The sequence below is a fragment of the Miscanthus floridulus genome, chromosome 15 (assembly GCF_019320115.1).
Source record: "Miscanthus floridulus cultivar M001 chromosome 15, ASM1932011v1, whole genome shotgun sequence".
Taxonomy (NCBI): Eukaryota; Viridiplantae; Streptophyta; class Magnoliopsida; order Poales; family Poaceae; genus Miscanthus; species Miscanthus floridulus.
The window spans coordinates 37,576,249-37,592,184 of record NC_089594.1 but is presented as its reverse complement, the minus strand read 5'-3'; the positions used below and the strand labels follow the sequence as shown (position 1 = coordinate 37,592,184).

The 15,936-nt window shown below is 45.0% G+C and overlaps 1 protein-coding gene across 1 annotated transcript; it reads left to right on the top strand.

The window, feature by feature from the left end:
- Positions 1-6,109: 6,109 nt before the first annotated feature.
- Positions 6,110-9,249, top strand: LOC136508584 (zinc-finger homeodomain protein 3-like). Its single transcript, XM_066503298.1, has 2 exons — positions 6,110-6,545; positions 7,244-9,249. Exon 2 carries the CDS (start codon positions 7,302-7,304, stop codon positions 8,283-8,285), a length of 984 nt encoding a protein of 327 aa, XP_066359395.1. The 5' UTR covers positions 6,110-6,545; positions 7,244-7,301; the 3' UTR covers positions 8,286-9,249.
- Positions 9,250-15,936: the final 6,687 nt, after the last annotated feature.

Below are 15,936 nucleotides of genomic sequence, written 5' to 3'. Positions count from 1 at the left end.
TTTCCACTTAGCTATACATCCCTTGCAAGTAACACAACACGTAACTCAACTAACCATAGCCACATGTATTATGTATATATATACAAAACGATGGACGAAGAATTTTGTGCACGGATTTGCTATGCTTTCGACTTCTGACTTCTGACTTGGGCCCAGCTTATTCTAATTTCTCTTTGGCGACGATTTGATCCACAAATCAAATATTTAACTATCTAAGGATGTGCCATATATACATTCCTAACGTGATAAGGTATATATTAATAATATGTACACATATACCAATAATGCATAAACCACAATAGTTTCCGCTCCTGTTGATGATAAATCAATATATCTAGGCGGGGAAGCTCCCCCCTCCGTAGTTTGCTCAAAAAAAAAAGTTTCCACTCCACTGTAGAACTTAGTATTGTTTTCATTTTGTTCAATCAATACCCTTATAAATAATGAAAATTGTCTAATTAATTCATTCAATCTACTTTTTTGAAGACATTAATTCGAGCCCATGAGAATTGATGGTGACTTTTTGCAAATAAAATATCTGCGACATAAGGTTTATTAGAATATTCAACTCAATAACATTATAGTTTGCAAATTCAACACTGATACAAACTTATTATATAAAAATACCAATACAAACTTGTATGCCGTAATAATTTTGTGGATTAGTATCCAAATAAACATTTGATGTGCTTAATAAACCAACAAAATTAGGCCGCATTTAACGAATGAAATAGTTGAAATCAGTGATCTGATGTCACAAAAATATGAAAGTAGCATGGCCATTAAGAAAAGCTTTAGAAACAAAAAAGAATAAAAAAGAAAGAGAAGCCATGCATGCTGCAGGGGAAAAGAAACAAGGATTGTGACATGACAACAAGATTGGGATGATGCACATAACCTCTTTGTGTTTTATGAGATCCTCTGTACAGCGATTTGCAATTGGTCCCAGCAAGTTAGCCATACACGGCCGGTCCCAAGAATCCGATACATGCCGACCACATTAATCCGGTGATTACCAATGTTTTGGACATGTCTCTGTCATGTCGTTGCAATCAAAAGATGTTGAGGGGTTAAGAAGGGATAAGCGTTTGGGATTATCAGGATCAACAGTGCCTTACAGCCACCCATATTCGATACCTTTTGGATGATGAGATTAGAAATTGATTCCATAAAAATGAAATTTCAGTTTTCGATGAAAAGAATTGGTTAAACATTAGGTAAATATGCTTCAAATCGTATATCCTTTTGTTGGTTGGTGCTTCTTTTGAAATGCTTCAAAACATGGCCACCGGTAACACACATTTGTGTCCCTTTAACCCGAAAAAGAATTATATTTTCTCTAGCATTTTTCATCTTGGATTTTGCTCTCTCTGGGATTTTGCATGAATATGTATTCAGCTGTAGTTCAAAACTGATGTAACGTCAAAGACTTGGAACATGAATTTTTCTAATAAAGAAAAGAAAAATAAAGAATAAAGAACGGCAAGAGATCTATATCGATGTTTATTAGACTACGAGGAAAAGTAAAGAAAGACAGTGGGCAAGAGCACGAGTCCAGACGGGCCAATGGAATTAAACATGTTTTCAATACAGATAGCTGGGCAATTATTTAGTGTAGTCGTCACATCAAAGCTTACCAGGGGTAAAAGTTCTAAGATGGCAAAGAACACTAGTACACGAAACATTTCTTGTGGCGATAACTAGCGACATTTTTTTAGTTTTTCTATTAGCTGTTTTATGAACCGTCAGTATAAAATGTCAATAACAATCATGATGCTTTACTATTGTTATTTGAGAACTGCCTGTGTAAATATTTACACTAGCAGTTGGCTTAAGACTGCTACCAGTGTAAATTGATTAACACCGGCGGCATGCTTAAAAAACCATTAGTGTAAATCATTTTTAATAATTTGCAAAGCAGGGGAAAAAAAAGAAATAATTCAGAAGAGGCCACTAGCCAACCCTCATAGTTCACATGGTTTCTTTCATAAATCCTGCACGAAATACGCGTGCATGTGGCCACAGGATTGAACTCACACCTTCAAGCCTCGTATGTTACTTTCCTATACCACTTCGTCTTAGAGTTACTTAAGACTAAGTGGCTGATACATTCCTTTCTTATTCACTCTAGTGACTATTAATGCATATTTGAGACTCTAAACTAATTTGAATAAAGTTTGAATCTCTGAGTACTCCAACTTTGCTTTAGGGAACTGAAAATTAGGAAAATAAAATAAAATAATTTCAAAATCATTAATCTTAAAATAGAATTACCGGATCCTAAATGATTTGAAATGAAAAAATAGTCAACTACAAAGTTGTAGATCTTTTTGACAGCTACAACTTTTGTTTAGATCATTTCTCTATCCAAAGTTATAAACTAAAAAAAAAAGTTAATTTTAAACCATTTCTACTGGCGGTAGGTTCCTTTTCATGTTTGCTTACCATGTTCATTTCCATTTTGCCCTGGAAAACATATAATACAAAAACTAAAAACTAAATCTTTTTTTTTTCACACTTTCTTCCCCAGGTCAATGCATGCATGCATGGCAAGTTGGCATTGGCAACAGAAATCCCGGCTGTGGCCCCAGGGCAAAACATGCAACCATGTAGGGCACACGTACACATGATTGGCGTTGGCGATGTTGGAGGAAGAAGCTAGATAGGCTCCTCTTTTGAGGCTCGGGGCGACGACACGACTCAGATCTCCATGCTTAGCGCTAGTACACGACTCGGATTAGAATGAAAGAAAAAAACAGGGAGTCAAATGGTGCGTGCATGCATGCACTCTTGCTGTACAGCATCTCTGATCTCTCTCAAGCGGGCACACCTGATCAGGTGGTCCAGCGGGACCATGCATCCAAAGGCGCAGGGTTTTTGTCCGCGATGATCTGGACTGATTTTCAAACATTTTTATTTTGAACTGTCCTCATTTTTTCTAACGATGTTCGAAATGTAATTTGGTAAAAAAAAGTTACTCCTGTTAAAGCATTTCTAGGGCAAAAACAAAATCTAGAAGTATAACTTTCATATAGCAAGTAATTCTTACTTTTGATAAGATTATTATTGGTAATAAACTTTGGGGACAATGGTAGTAGCAAATTTTTTCTTCTAACATATCATTTTAAAAATGATTATAATAGTGCATGGAAATGTTTTCTGTGAGCACTATTCTTTTACGAATCATTTATCTGTCATATATATATTCTTGGTCATCAGGAGACTAGCATCAACTACAATTCCAAGACTAGCTAAGAAACGAATCAGCACAGGGCCAAAAAGGATGGCACCCAAAAGTCACTGGAATTAGATTTTAGCCTAAGAATAAAGATTTAAGAATAAAGTGATGTGCATATGCAAAGGATCAGATAGATGAGGAGAGACAAAAACCGAAAGCAAGAATAACGCAAATGATTGCAAGGCAAATTCGTGTTGGATTATAAAAAGGAGCGCCAAAGAAGCTCGGATCATCCATGCATCTTTTTTATATCCTTGAGAGAGAAAGATTGCAGGACGATCGATCCATCCAGCCTTCTAACATCAAGACCGACCGAACATTCTAGCCGATCCAGAGGACAACCCAATGACGAAAGATCATTCCTTGTGCACTTTGCATGACGATCGAGCAACTTTATATATTCATCGGAATCACAAGCGATTAGGACCCTTTTTTTTTTCTATTCTCCCTCAAAGAGAATCTAATTCTAACAATGATAGGTTCAACAGTATTTTCAACTTGGCATCTTACATGCATGGGCATTTGGATGCACTTGCAAAGCTAGTAGAAAGTGGTAGTAGTTTTCATCTTAGAAATTCACATAATCCCAGCTATATCTTGGTTATAGATTTGGTAATTACGAAATAATGGCAAACAAAAATACACATCTTCCATATATTCCTTTGGTTGTGATTATAGATGGCCAAACGGGTCGCCCGGGCTGTCACAGCTCATGTCCGCTAAGGCAGACCCGTTAGGCATCGGGCCGACACGACATAGCTAGTTTAGCGGGTTGTGTCATGCCCGCCCACTGGCTTCTCCCTTAGGCACAGGCACGACCTGGGCCGGCGATCACGACGTGCTCTGCTCGCGTGCCACAACATTGAAAGGCGACGCGTTGCCGCCGCTCGATCACGCTGCCAACGATGCACCTTCCCTATGCCACTCGCGTTGCGAAAGATGCTCATCCGCCCGAGCCATGGCAATCGCAGGCAGGGCCACACTTTGCATTGCCACTTTCAAGTGGTGGAGGACGGTAGCGGCAGTGGAGTTCGCGAATGGAGGACAAGGGTGGAGGTCGAGATGGAAGGGTGGAATGTCGCGGGGAGGGGAGTCATGGGTGGAAAGGACAATGGGCGTGAGGGGTGGGGGCAGCTATATATTTTTTTTGAGAACAAGCGGTTTCAAGTGGGCATTGATCAGGGTTCAAGAATTGCAAGGGATTTTATCTGAGTAGAGTAGGGATATAGGTTAATCAGGACAGGATTGCATGCCATACCGAGGGAGCGACCTAGGCACAACCCTCCCATTGGGCCGGGCCGACACGGGCACGACGACCATCGGGCCGCGTCGTGCTTGGGCCGAGCCAAAATGGCAGGCCATGGGCCGCACCCCAAGGGCCTTGGGCCATATGGCCATCTATAGTTATGAGTTGTGGCTTACCATGTTTCTTGTTTTCATTCATGTCACCTTGTGTTTATTGTCGCACTAGATAACTTTGTGCAAGACTCAATTTCATGATGCAACAACCATCATCCTAGATTTGGCTACTTGCATAAAACCAAAATGAACTGCAATTCCGTACCCTTTTGGAGTGAATATAATGGACTAGCACAAGAATTTCTAACAACTTGTTTCGAAAATCAAGTGGAATTTTAGCCTTTCAAATGAGCTAGCTCTTAGCCTCTCACTAACCCAGCAGCTGCAAATTAAATGTCACTAGTAAATACAGCACCATATATATACCCCACTGAACGGCACAGATCTGTACTGTAATCCCCACCTGAGCCTTAAAAGAAGGCCTGTCAATTTTCTTCACAGGCAGAAGAATGTTGTTCAGTGAGTAGACAGTGTTAGCCACCACACATTTCACCATCAGGAAAGCCAAGGGTTTTGCGCATGATCCAAACTAAAGCTAGGATTAGTGGACCTGGATTAATTTTTTTTTTCTGCACAAGTGCCCATACAGCAATTGATGACTCAAATAATGCGCAAATTGCTAAATGATAAGAATCTGCTGGGAGTGACAGGGATACATGTGGTGCAAATTAAAACTATTGGACATGGCTCTGACGGAGTCTTCGTTTACTCTAATCTAATATTTACTATATCCTAACTGTGATTTTGCTTCCACTAGCTAGATTGATGCATGCTCCCATTGTTCTGGACAAGTTTGACTCCCCAAAAGAAACTTCCACTGAAATAGATTCAGCACAGGTGGCAGGGAAATATTGGTGAAGAACTTGCCTTTGCTGGTGTGACCTTCAGTTTTCGTTCTAGTGTTTTTCATGGGGAGGCATAAAGAATTTGATAGTAGCAATTCTTCAACTGAAAACATGGAGATAGTATACAAATATTATTAACTATATAGACTTATAATGTTTGCATAAATTTGCTCAACCATGGAAACAAGATATTTGTACACCAAAACAAAGGGGGGAAATATAATAGACGTTTTTTAGTTATAAATACTTGTGGATACCATACCAGGGATAAATACAAGCAAAACAAACCATTTCTCTGAATTTACACAAGGTTATTTTTTGTATATTCCAGACGGAAAGAGAATGGGACAGAAGGAATCAAGAACACCATGCTCCACACTCAATTTACAGGATAAAACGCATCGAGCTATTTCAGAAAGAAAGTATAGCATGCAGCATAATGTCTGTGTGTGTGTTTTCTTTTGCGAATGCGCACAAAAAGAATTAAATGCTTAAACTCGTTTTCTAGGCGATCCCTTTCTCAGAAAACAGGAAAGGAAAGAGGAGAAAGGAACTGAACAAAACACTCATTATTCTGAATATTTTCAATTTTCAATTCAATAAAAATCGGTTTTTTTACAACATTCAATAAAAATCTGTTGAGTGGGGACATCCATGGACGCGCTCAGCTCGTGTAGCTCCGGCCCTCTTCTCACCATTGCAGCAGTACAGCTCTGACACATCACACAAGGCCACTGCCCACAGGCCCTCTCTCTCTCTCTCTCTGAAACAAGCTTGGATTCCTGACAGTGCAAGCAAAGCAAAGCAAGCAGCAGAAGCTTGGAGTATTTCTCTTGCTGTATCCCCTGTCTTTATTACACAGCACCACATCTCAGAAACATACAGCAAGCTCTCCCCCCATTGGCCATGCATATCTAGCTCATAGCCTATACTGCATCTAAACCTTGACATTCCCCCTGTATTTTCCTTACCATTTTGCAGTAGTTTGTAGTAGGCCGCAACCACAAGGTGGTTTTCTTCCAGCAATGGCGGCCAAGGTTTGACAAGGCATGAGCTTGCTCCCTCCTTGCCGTCCTGATTAAGCCCCTCGCGGCAGCCACAAGGTTTGTTTACTCCCTATTCATTTTTGTTTGTTTCTTTTGTTGTTCCATCTCTTCTTCACCTTTGGTTTCTGTCCCTCCCCTTTGTTTCTACGCTGTTCTTCTCACAACAAAAGCAAAGAATGTTTAACATGCTAGAGTCGAGGAGAGCAGGAGTAGAGAGGTCAAAGGCTGGTCCATGCCTGTCTCTGTGTTGAAGAGTACACAAGGGAAAGCAATACACAGCAACCAAGTAGCCAAGTAGGAGGAGTGGTGTGAATGCAAAGCCTTTGCAGAGAGCAGCCACTACATCCATACCACCATTCTACTACTGCTGATCTTCTTCTGCATGGCCATGGTGAGGTGCCCAAGAGACCTTGAAACATACTCCTAGGAGTACTAGCAGTAGAGGAGTTAACCACATCTTGGAGTTTGCAACTGGTATCTTCTTGCAAGATCCCAAGGCCACCGCAAGGTCCACAAACCTCAGCACTTTTTGTTCTCTCTCTCTCCCCAAGAATAAATCTTTTTTTCTCCCCTTCCTTCTTCACCTTTTGAGCGTCCCAAGGCATGCCAGATTCTTGTTTGCTCATACATCATTGCTTGGAACCTCCAAGCTGTCGTCTTGGCATTCACTTCACCTTCCTGCTGAAATTCCCGCTGCTAGTCTGCTTTGTTTGTTTCAATTGTTTGTTTGTGTGCGTGCGCGCGCGCCATTGCAGATTTGTTGCAGCGCCGGACAGGAGCTGCGGCTGCGGAGGAGGAAGTGAGCAACAAAGCATGGATCTTTCCGGGACGCAGGGCGAGCTGCCGATGGCAATGCACGCCGGCGGCGGCGGCGGAGGATCGCCGTACCTGGGCGTTCACCACGGGCACCACGAGCATCCGCAGCAGCAGCATAACCATGGCGCGAACGGCCGGCACATGTCGCCGCCGGACGTGGTGGCGGAGGAGGCCAAGAACCGGCAGCTGGCGGTGGTGCCCGTGGGCGCCGGAGGCGGAGTCGGCGGGGCAGGGGTGAGGTACCGCGAGTGCCTGAAGAACCACGCGGCGGCCATCGGCGGGAGCGCGACGGACGGGTGCGGCGAGTTCATGCCGGCTGGCGAGGAGGGGTCGCTGGACGCGCTCCGGTGCTCGGCGTGCGGGTGCCACCGTAACTTCCACCGCAAGGAGCCGCCGGGCGGCGGCGGCGACGCGCGGCAGCTGCACGGGCACCACCACCACCACCACCCACTGAGCCCGCTGAGCCCGCTGGCCGCGGCGCACCACCACCACCACCACCGGGGCCTGCTGGTGGCGGCGCTGCCCCCGGCGCCGACGCGCATGGTGATGCCGCTGAGCGCCATGCACCATCAGCAGCCGCAGCACCACAGCTCGGCGTCGGCGGAGTCCGACGACGCGCACGCGCCGGGGCCGGCGCATGCGCAGCAGCCGCCTGCCCGGAAGCGGTTCCGGACCAAGTTCACGGCGGAGCAGAAGGCCCGCATGCTGGGTTTCGCGGAGGAGGCCGGGTGGCGGCTGCAGAAGCTGGACGACGCGGCGGTGCAGCGCTTCTGCCAGGAGGTGGGCGTGAAGCGGCGCGTGCTCAAGGTGTGGATGCACAACAACAAGCACACCCTGGCGCGGTGCGGCCACGACGGGCTCCCCGGCGACCCGCAGCAGCAGGGGCCGCAGGGCGGCCAGCTCGGCATGCCGCTCCCGGAGCCCGGCAGGACCGGACGGAGCCCCAGCCGGAGCCCGCCACCGCAGCTGCGGCTGGAGTGACCGACCGACCAACCAGTGCCAGGACTGGGGGGACGACATTGATCAAGAGTCTAATGCTGATTGAATTCACTGATGACGACGGTGGTCACTTCACCCTTGCATAGGAAGCTCTTTCTTTGTTAATCTGCTGCTGATCTCATCAGTCTAGCTATAGCTTAGCTGCATTGCATTCCACTGTTGCATCCATCCATCCATCAACCAAACTGATGCTGAGTCTCCATGGATTTCGTTTTCTTCTTCTTCATTTGTGTAGCTGCTCTTGTTCTTGGTGCCCCCCTGACTTATTGGTGCCTGCAACCTGCTAGTGCTAGCGCTCGAGTGACTGGTGGTGTGGGAGGTGAGACTGAGAATCACTCACTCTTCCGCTCATGTTGTTCCTTTCATCATGCTCCTGTTGCTGTGGTGTTTCTTTAGTCAGCCAGTGAATGAGTACTAGTGATTGATCAGCAGCTGCAGCTGGTGATCTGATATGCATGGTTGTTAGTAGTATTACTTATTAGCAGGTCTGTAACCGAAAGAATCTAGTAATTTATGACCGGATTAGGCTAATGATTGGTGAGAGAGACGGTGCTGGCAGCAAGAAGTCACACAGATGCAAATGCTATGCAATCTGGCCTGGGCCGGAGCCTGAATTATTGGTGGTGGTGCTGGCTGCTGCTGGGGCCTGGAGGGGAGATGTGGGCGTGCAGGCCTGCAGGGGGGCAGGGGAGCATGTGGCGAGCGGCGAGGCGATCCCAAAATGGATAGCCGCCTTAATGCCGTGCTGTGCTGCGGTGTACTGTCCTGGACTACTGGTGTGTGTGTGCAACCAGCAATCTGTAATGCAGCCTTGCAGTGGACACTCTAGCTAGTAGTAGCATTATTATTAGTGCTTTCGATTTGGTTTGGTTCGGCCTGGTTTTGTTTGGGGGAGCTCAACCCTTGGCTGGTTGTGGTTGGCCACCAGCATGAGACTGAATTTCAGGGTTTCCTCGCAGGTTTTTCACGCCTCATTTCAGTATTGGTTTCATCCGAAGAGCCACTATCTGTTTTTCAGAGAAAAAAAAAAGAACTTTTCTTTTTGCCCTTTCAGTTCCTCCTTCCTACCTCTTGTCTCAAGGAAGGGCTTTCAGTTGCTCCTCCTTCCTACCTCTTCTTGTCTCAAGGAAGGGGAGCAAGAAAGAACAAGTCACATTTCTGATTCCTCGCCAATGACCAGAATCTCCGCGCCTGAAAAACCCCCAAGTAGTGCAGCTTCTGGAGGGAGCAGGAACACATGCTGCATGGGCAAGAACCATGGAGTATGAAGTATCAGTGGGTGGGTACAGGGGAAGTAGAGGATGTGAGGTCCAGTTATTTAGATCTGAATCGGCTGCCTGATTGGCCCCGGACCCCATCTGGTGCTGTGGTTTGCCACTTTGCCTGGCAATAATCTGAATCCAGAATGTCTTTGGGCCCCCTGCAACTGCAATGCATGCATGCCTGCCTGCCTTGGCCGTGCCCACCCTCCTTCCTTCATCAGCCATCACCTGAGATCAGATCACAGCGCCACGTACGCTAGAAGAGTATCCTAGTTCAGTAGTCCTAGTCAGACAGTAGTGTTCATATCACAGCACACACAGTGCTGCTCCAGCTCCAATCCAATCTTCCTTCCCCATCTATCTATCTAATCTAATGTAGGAGCAGTAGACTACTCCCACTCTCCCAGCAAAGCAAAGCACATCTTGTTGTGCTGTGCTGCGCCGTGTTGTCAAGCTCTCGCTTCTGCAGCACCGATGCCACTATGCAACGGCAAGGACGGCAAAAAGGCCAGGGATTAAAGGAAAGCTACTGCTGTCAGCACCAGCCTAGCTACAGTGTCGTGTATGTCGTCTTTGGTAGGCGGCCTGGCGATGGCGATGGCGATGGCGAGGGGCGAGCACCGAGCACAGCCACAGGGAACTGAACTTCTCTCTCTGAACGTGCTCCATCGTGCTGTCTGGAGGCAGGAAAGCATGCTTTTAATCATGGCGACGCTGGTGACGATCGACTGCCGAGTGCCGACGAGACGGTGCTAGTGCAGTAGTGCTAGGGCAGCGCAGTAGCATTTGCTCTCCACGACGGAAATGACTTTACAGACACCAACACCACATACGGAATCTGTACGGAGTCATCCTAGTCTTTATTTTTTTTATTATTCCTATTTCCTAATAAATGGGATGAAGAAAACACTAGTAGGCAGTTAAGTGTTATGAAAAGTGGAAGTCGATTTTTCGGAACAGTAGAGTAACCTTTCAAATGCTGTAGATTGCCTGCTCAGGTAGGGTCTCATTGGTGGGACGCTTTAGAATTGCATTGGTGTTAAACCTGAACAAGGCTATCAAATTTGCTAGTGTCTGGTTCACTTGGTAGTGTTAGACGCGAATTACGGTCAGCATACTGGTAAGAGCTAGATCGTTCAATATAGGTGGGCCAAAAATCAGCCTAGCCGGTTTGTTTTTAGGTCAGCCGTCGTCTACTGTGTGTTAACAATACATGAACACTTCACTGGTGCCTCCAGAGATGAGCGCGATATTACAAGACACGTCACCAGAGGAGTCTCGTCGTAAACGCGATACACAATACACGCCAACGTGGTCACTTGAACTGAAAGTCCCAATTTGGTTTGCGTAATTTAGTGGCAACCTTAGGGCAACTCCAACCAAACTCCTACTTGAGCCCTCATCCTATTTTGAGAGCTCAAACACATAAAAAACTTCTCCAACCGAGCCCCTATTCAAGCCCCAACGGATAAGGGACTCTAATTTCTCTCCTGAACACCCACATGTAGGAGTCCCTCATCCTCCTTTCTCTCTTCCCATAAAGCTGACAAGGGAGACCGATAAATAGGGCCCATGACAATACATTGTAAAGTAGGGAAATTTATGAGATCAGTGAGATTGCGCTGAGAAGTAGGGGATGAAATATGGATGAGAAACTCTCATTTGAAGGAATAGTGAGGCAAAATTTAAGGGTTTGGTTGGAGTTGCCCTTAGGTAGGGTAATGTGTTTCATGTGAGATAAATATGTATTTAGTCCACAGGTACATTAATATGAGCAGTACATAGAACCATGGTGGAGATGTAGCTTGTGCATGTTCCAAATGCTCAACTAGTTGAGGAGTCGCTTCTGGAATTCCTTTCTCTCGTAGCGTTCTCTTTGTTTTTTTTCCCCGATGGTCATCCTGCAATCTCAAACAGTGCTTGAAGATCTTGTTGGTACACATTAGTACGGCAGTTGTTCATACCAATTACAGAAAGAATGCTCACTATCGTATTACATGTCTCTGTATCGCTTTATAACTGAAAGCATCTAGGCCCCTAGTAGGGTTTCGGTGATTAATGACAATACAAGATTACTATGACTAATATGTGTTTTGCAGATGCAATTAAGTTAGGTCATGGTAATGGAGATCAATTGGGCAATCAAAGTTGTCATGCCCCTATAATGGAAATCGTTTTGGTTTTCAAAGGATGGACGACAAGGTTAAGGATGACTAGTTCTAAGTGTCGATTGGAGTTGGAGTGATACTTAGAGTAGTTTAGGACTTTGTTTTTCCTTTGGCTGTATTATTAAGGGGGTATGGACGGGTAGCTTGACCTAGTTGAGTCTAGTGAGTTAGGTGTGGTGCACACTTGTTAAAACTAGCTCTAGGTAGCTCCTATAAATGCCTAAGATCCTTTGGAGCAAACTTCATTCACATATGTTCGAGAGTTAGAAGTGAATGGAGGGTCAAATGCTGACCGGACGCTGGCCCCGGTGTGACCGGACGTTGGCCGCAGGGTCCGGTCAGTTCATTTGATCAACAGACTGCATTCGGTGCGACCGGACGCTGGAGAGGTCAAGTGACCGGACGCTGAAAGGCAGCGTCCGGTCGACTCCAGTAAGGTCCTAGAGAAGGAAATCTGCGACCGGACGCGTCCGGTCAGTACTGACCGAACCCTGAGGGTTTAGCGTCCGGTCGAGTTCAGTAAGGTTCCAGTAAGGGTTTTATGCGATCGGACGCGTCCGGTCAGTGCTGACCGAACCCTGCCAGCGTCCGGTCAACTCATTTTTATTGGTTCACGGGTTGAACTGACCGGAGCGTCCGGTCAACATGACCGGAGCGTCCGGTCACCCCGTAGAAGCTCATAACGGTTCATTTTTCAGGCTGCCTTATAAATAGAAGCTCCACTCGTGTGTGGAGTCACTTTTGCTCATTCCAACAGCTAAGAAACACGTTTGTGAGTGCCAAGAAGAGCAAGGTCCTAGTGAGGTGATTGAGATTTGAGAATCCAAGAGAGTAGCCTCATTAGTGAATCAAGAGTAGCCAAGTGTGCATCCATCTTCTCATTAGGCTTCGCGTGGTCAAGTGAGAGTTCGTGCTTGTTACTCTTGGTGATCGCCATCACCTAGATGGCTTGGTGGTGACTGGGAGCTTGGTGATCACCCGGCGGAGCTTGTGGGTGACCCAACTCAAGTTGTGAGCGGCTTTGGGTGATTTGCCGTGACAGAGTGTCGAAGAATCAACCCGTAGAGAGCACTTGATCCTTGTGCGGATCAAGGGGGAGCTACACCCTTGTGCGGGTGCTCCAACGAGGACTGGTGGGGAGTGGCGACTCTCCGATACCTCGGCAAAACATCGCCGCGTTCCTCTCTCTCTTTACTTTGAGTATTTACTTTGTGCAATTCAATACTTGTCTTTACATTCATAGAATTGCCATGCTAGAGTAAGTTTGGAACATAGGTTACAAGTCCTTTGTGCGTTAGTTTGATAGAAACACTTTTCTAGGCACAAGGGGTTAATTGGGCTATCCGTAGGATTTGATTATTGCAAGAAAATTTAGAATTAGTCCAATTCACCCCCCCCCTCTTGGGCATCTTGATCCTTTCAATTGGTATCAGAGCCTCGTGCTCATGTTTTTAAGCTTAACCGCTTAGAGCAAGATGTCTCACGGGGATGGACCTCCTCCTATCTTTGAGGGAGATGACTTTCCATATTGGAAAATTCGCATGGAGGCATACTTAGAAGCTCTAGACGTTGGTATTCTTAGAGCCGCCTCACAAGGCTTTCCCAAACCTCGGGATGCTACTAACCTACAAGGCGATGAGGTTAACTATGAAAAATGGAATGCAAAGGCTCGAAACACCATCTTTAGAGGCCTTTACAAAGATGTGTTCAATCGTGTAAGAAACCATAAAGACGCCCATGCTCTATGGTCAGACGTTTGTGCGCTCCATGAGGGAACCAAGAGTGAGTGTGAGGAACGCTATCATCTTGTGATTAAAAAGCTAAATTCATTTGAAATGCTTCCCAAAGAAAGTGCTAATAAGATGTATTCTCATTTAAATGTTCTTGTAGAGGAAGTCAATGGGCTTAGACTTACTCAAATGTCACCATCCGACGTTGTGAGAAAGATCTTGAGTGTCCTCCCCATTGACAAATATGGGCACATTGTGACCGTGCTACATCAAGGTGATCTTTCCGCTGCTACACCGACACAAATCTTGGGAAAGATCAATGCTCATGAGATGTACATGCACATCACGCCACAAGATGGCTCATCCTCTACAAAGAAGAGAGAGAAGGACTTAGCATTCAAAGCTAGCCAAGATAAGGGCAAAGCAAGACTTGAGTATGAGAGCTCAAGTGATGAAGATGATGAAGAAAGTCTTGCTCTCATGGTGAAGAAGACCGCCAAGATGCTAAAGAAGCTAAACAAGAGTGGCATCAAGTTTGATGGCAAGAAGAAGAAGTTCTTTACTAGCTCAAGAAGAAAGCCAATCTCCAAGATAGATTGCTACAATTGTGGCAAACTTGGCCATCTTGCTCATCAATGCACAAAGCCCAAGAAAGACAAGTTCAAAAACAATAACAAGGGCAAGAAAGATGACTCAAGCAATGAAGATGAAGATGAGAAGAAAAAGAACAAGCCATACAAGAAGAGAGATGGCAAAAAGAGAGACTTCCACAAGAAGAAGAAGAGTGGAAAGGCCTACATCGTTGGTGATTGGCTCATGGACATTGATTCATCAAGTGGATCATCCGATGATGATAGTGACAATGAGAAGGTGGCCGCCATTGCTATTGATCTTGCATCTTCACCGCCACCATCGCCATCATCCTCTACACACCTATGCCTTATGGCCAAGGGTGAACGCAAGATAACTAAGAGTGATGATAGTAGTGATGATGAGCATGCTAGTGATGATGATAGCGATAGCGATGATGATGATTCACCCACATATGATGATCTTTTCAAAATACTAAGAAAATACACAAAGATCATTAGAAAGAGTAGAGCTACCAATGAAAAACTTGATGCTAAAAATGATTCACTCTTAGCTAGGTGTGATACATTGGAAAAGGCTAATGATGAGCTTAGAGAAACTAATGATGCTATATCATCCAAACTCAAGGAGCTCAAATCTTCCAAGAAAGAGCTTAAAGATAAACATGATAAACTTAAGTGGGTGCACAATGAACTCATCACTAGCCACAACAAGCTAAAAGATGAATACACTACTCTTAAGATTAATCATGATACTCTTGTTATTGCTCAAGAATTTTTACCAAATGAGCCGCATGATGCTACTAACCATGTTGTCAAGATTGATATAGCTACTTTATGTGATGATTTAATTGATGAGAGCATTGAGCATGGATCTAGTAGCAAAGGCAAGCAAGTGGTTGAGTGCAATGACTATGATGAGTATGTCAAGCTCAAGAGTGATAATGAGAAGCTCATGAAAGATCTTGAAGAGATGAAAAGCCACAACATCATTGTGCTAGAAACTCTTGATCATGACAAAGAGTTGATTCTTGAGAATGAGAAGCTCAAAGAAGAAAACAAGAAGCTCAAGGAAGAGAAGAAAGATGATGCTCTAAAGGAAGAAAATAAGAAGCTCAAGTTGGAGAAAGAGCATCTCAAGATTGGATTGAGCAAGTTTGCTAGAGGCAAGCATCTCCAAAGTGAGCTACTTATGAACATCATCATGAAGATGGATAGAAGTGGCATTGGATATGTAGCAAGTGTAGAGAAGAAGAAGGCTCAAGCTCAACAACAACAATCAAAGCCAAAGCCAAAGCCAAAGAGATGTTTTGAGTGTGGACAAGAAGGCCACTTTGCTCATGAGTGTCAAACTCCACCGCCACAACCCTTGCCCAAGCATGCTAGACCCTTTGCTTTTAATGCTCACTACATGCTTAGAAAAGATTCTAGTGGAAAGATGAAAGTCATGTTCTTAGGACCCCCCAACAAGAGTAGGCCTAAGAAGATTTGGGTGGCTAAGTCACTTGTTGAGAAGGTGAAGGGCCCTCAACAAGTTTGGATTCCTAAAGCTTGAATCTCTTGTGTGTAGGTGAACTACAAGACTGGTGGAAGTCATTGGGTTATTGATAGTGGTTGCACTCAACATATGACCGGTGATCCTCGTATGTTCACCTCACTAGATGAAAAGGTAGATGGACAAGAGAAAATAACATTTAGAGATAACTCAAAAGGCAAGGTTAAAGGATTGGGCAAAGTGGCAATATCAAATGACCATTCCATCTCCAATGTGCTATATGTTGCTTTATTGAGCTTCAACTTGCTATCCGTTGGACAATTGTATGATCTTGGCTTCCAATACTTGTTCACCGAGAAGGAGGTTGTTGTATCCAAGGTAGATAACA

Bases quoted from the DNA above. Each gene is read 5' to 3' on its own strand.
- LOC136508584 (XM_066503298.1), top strand. From the start codon at position 7,302: ATGGATCTTTCCGGGACGCAGGGCGAGCTGCCGATGGCAATGCACGCC.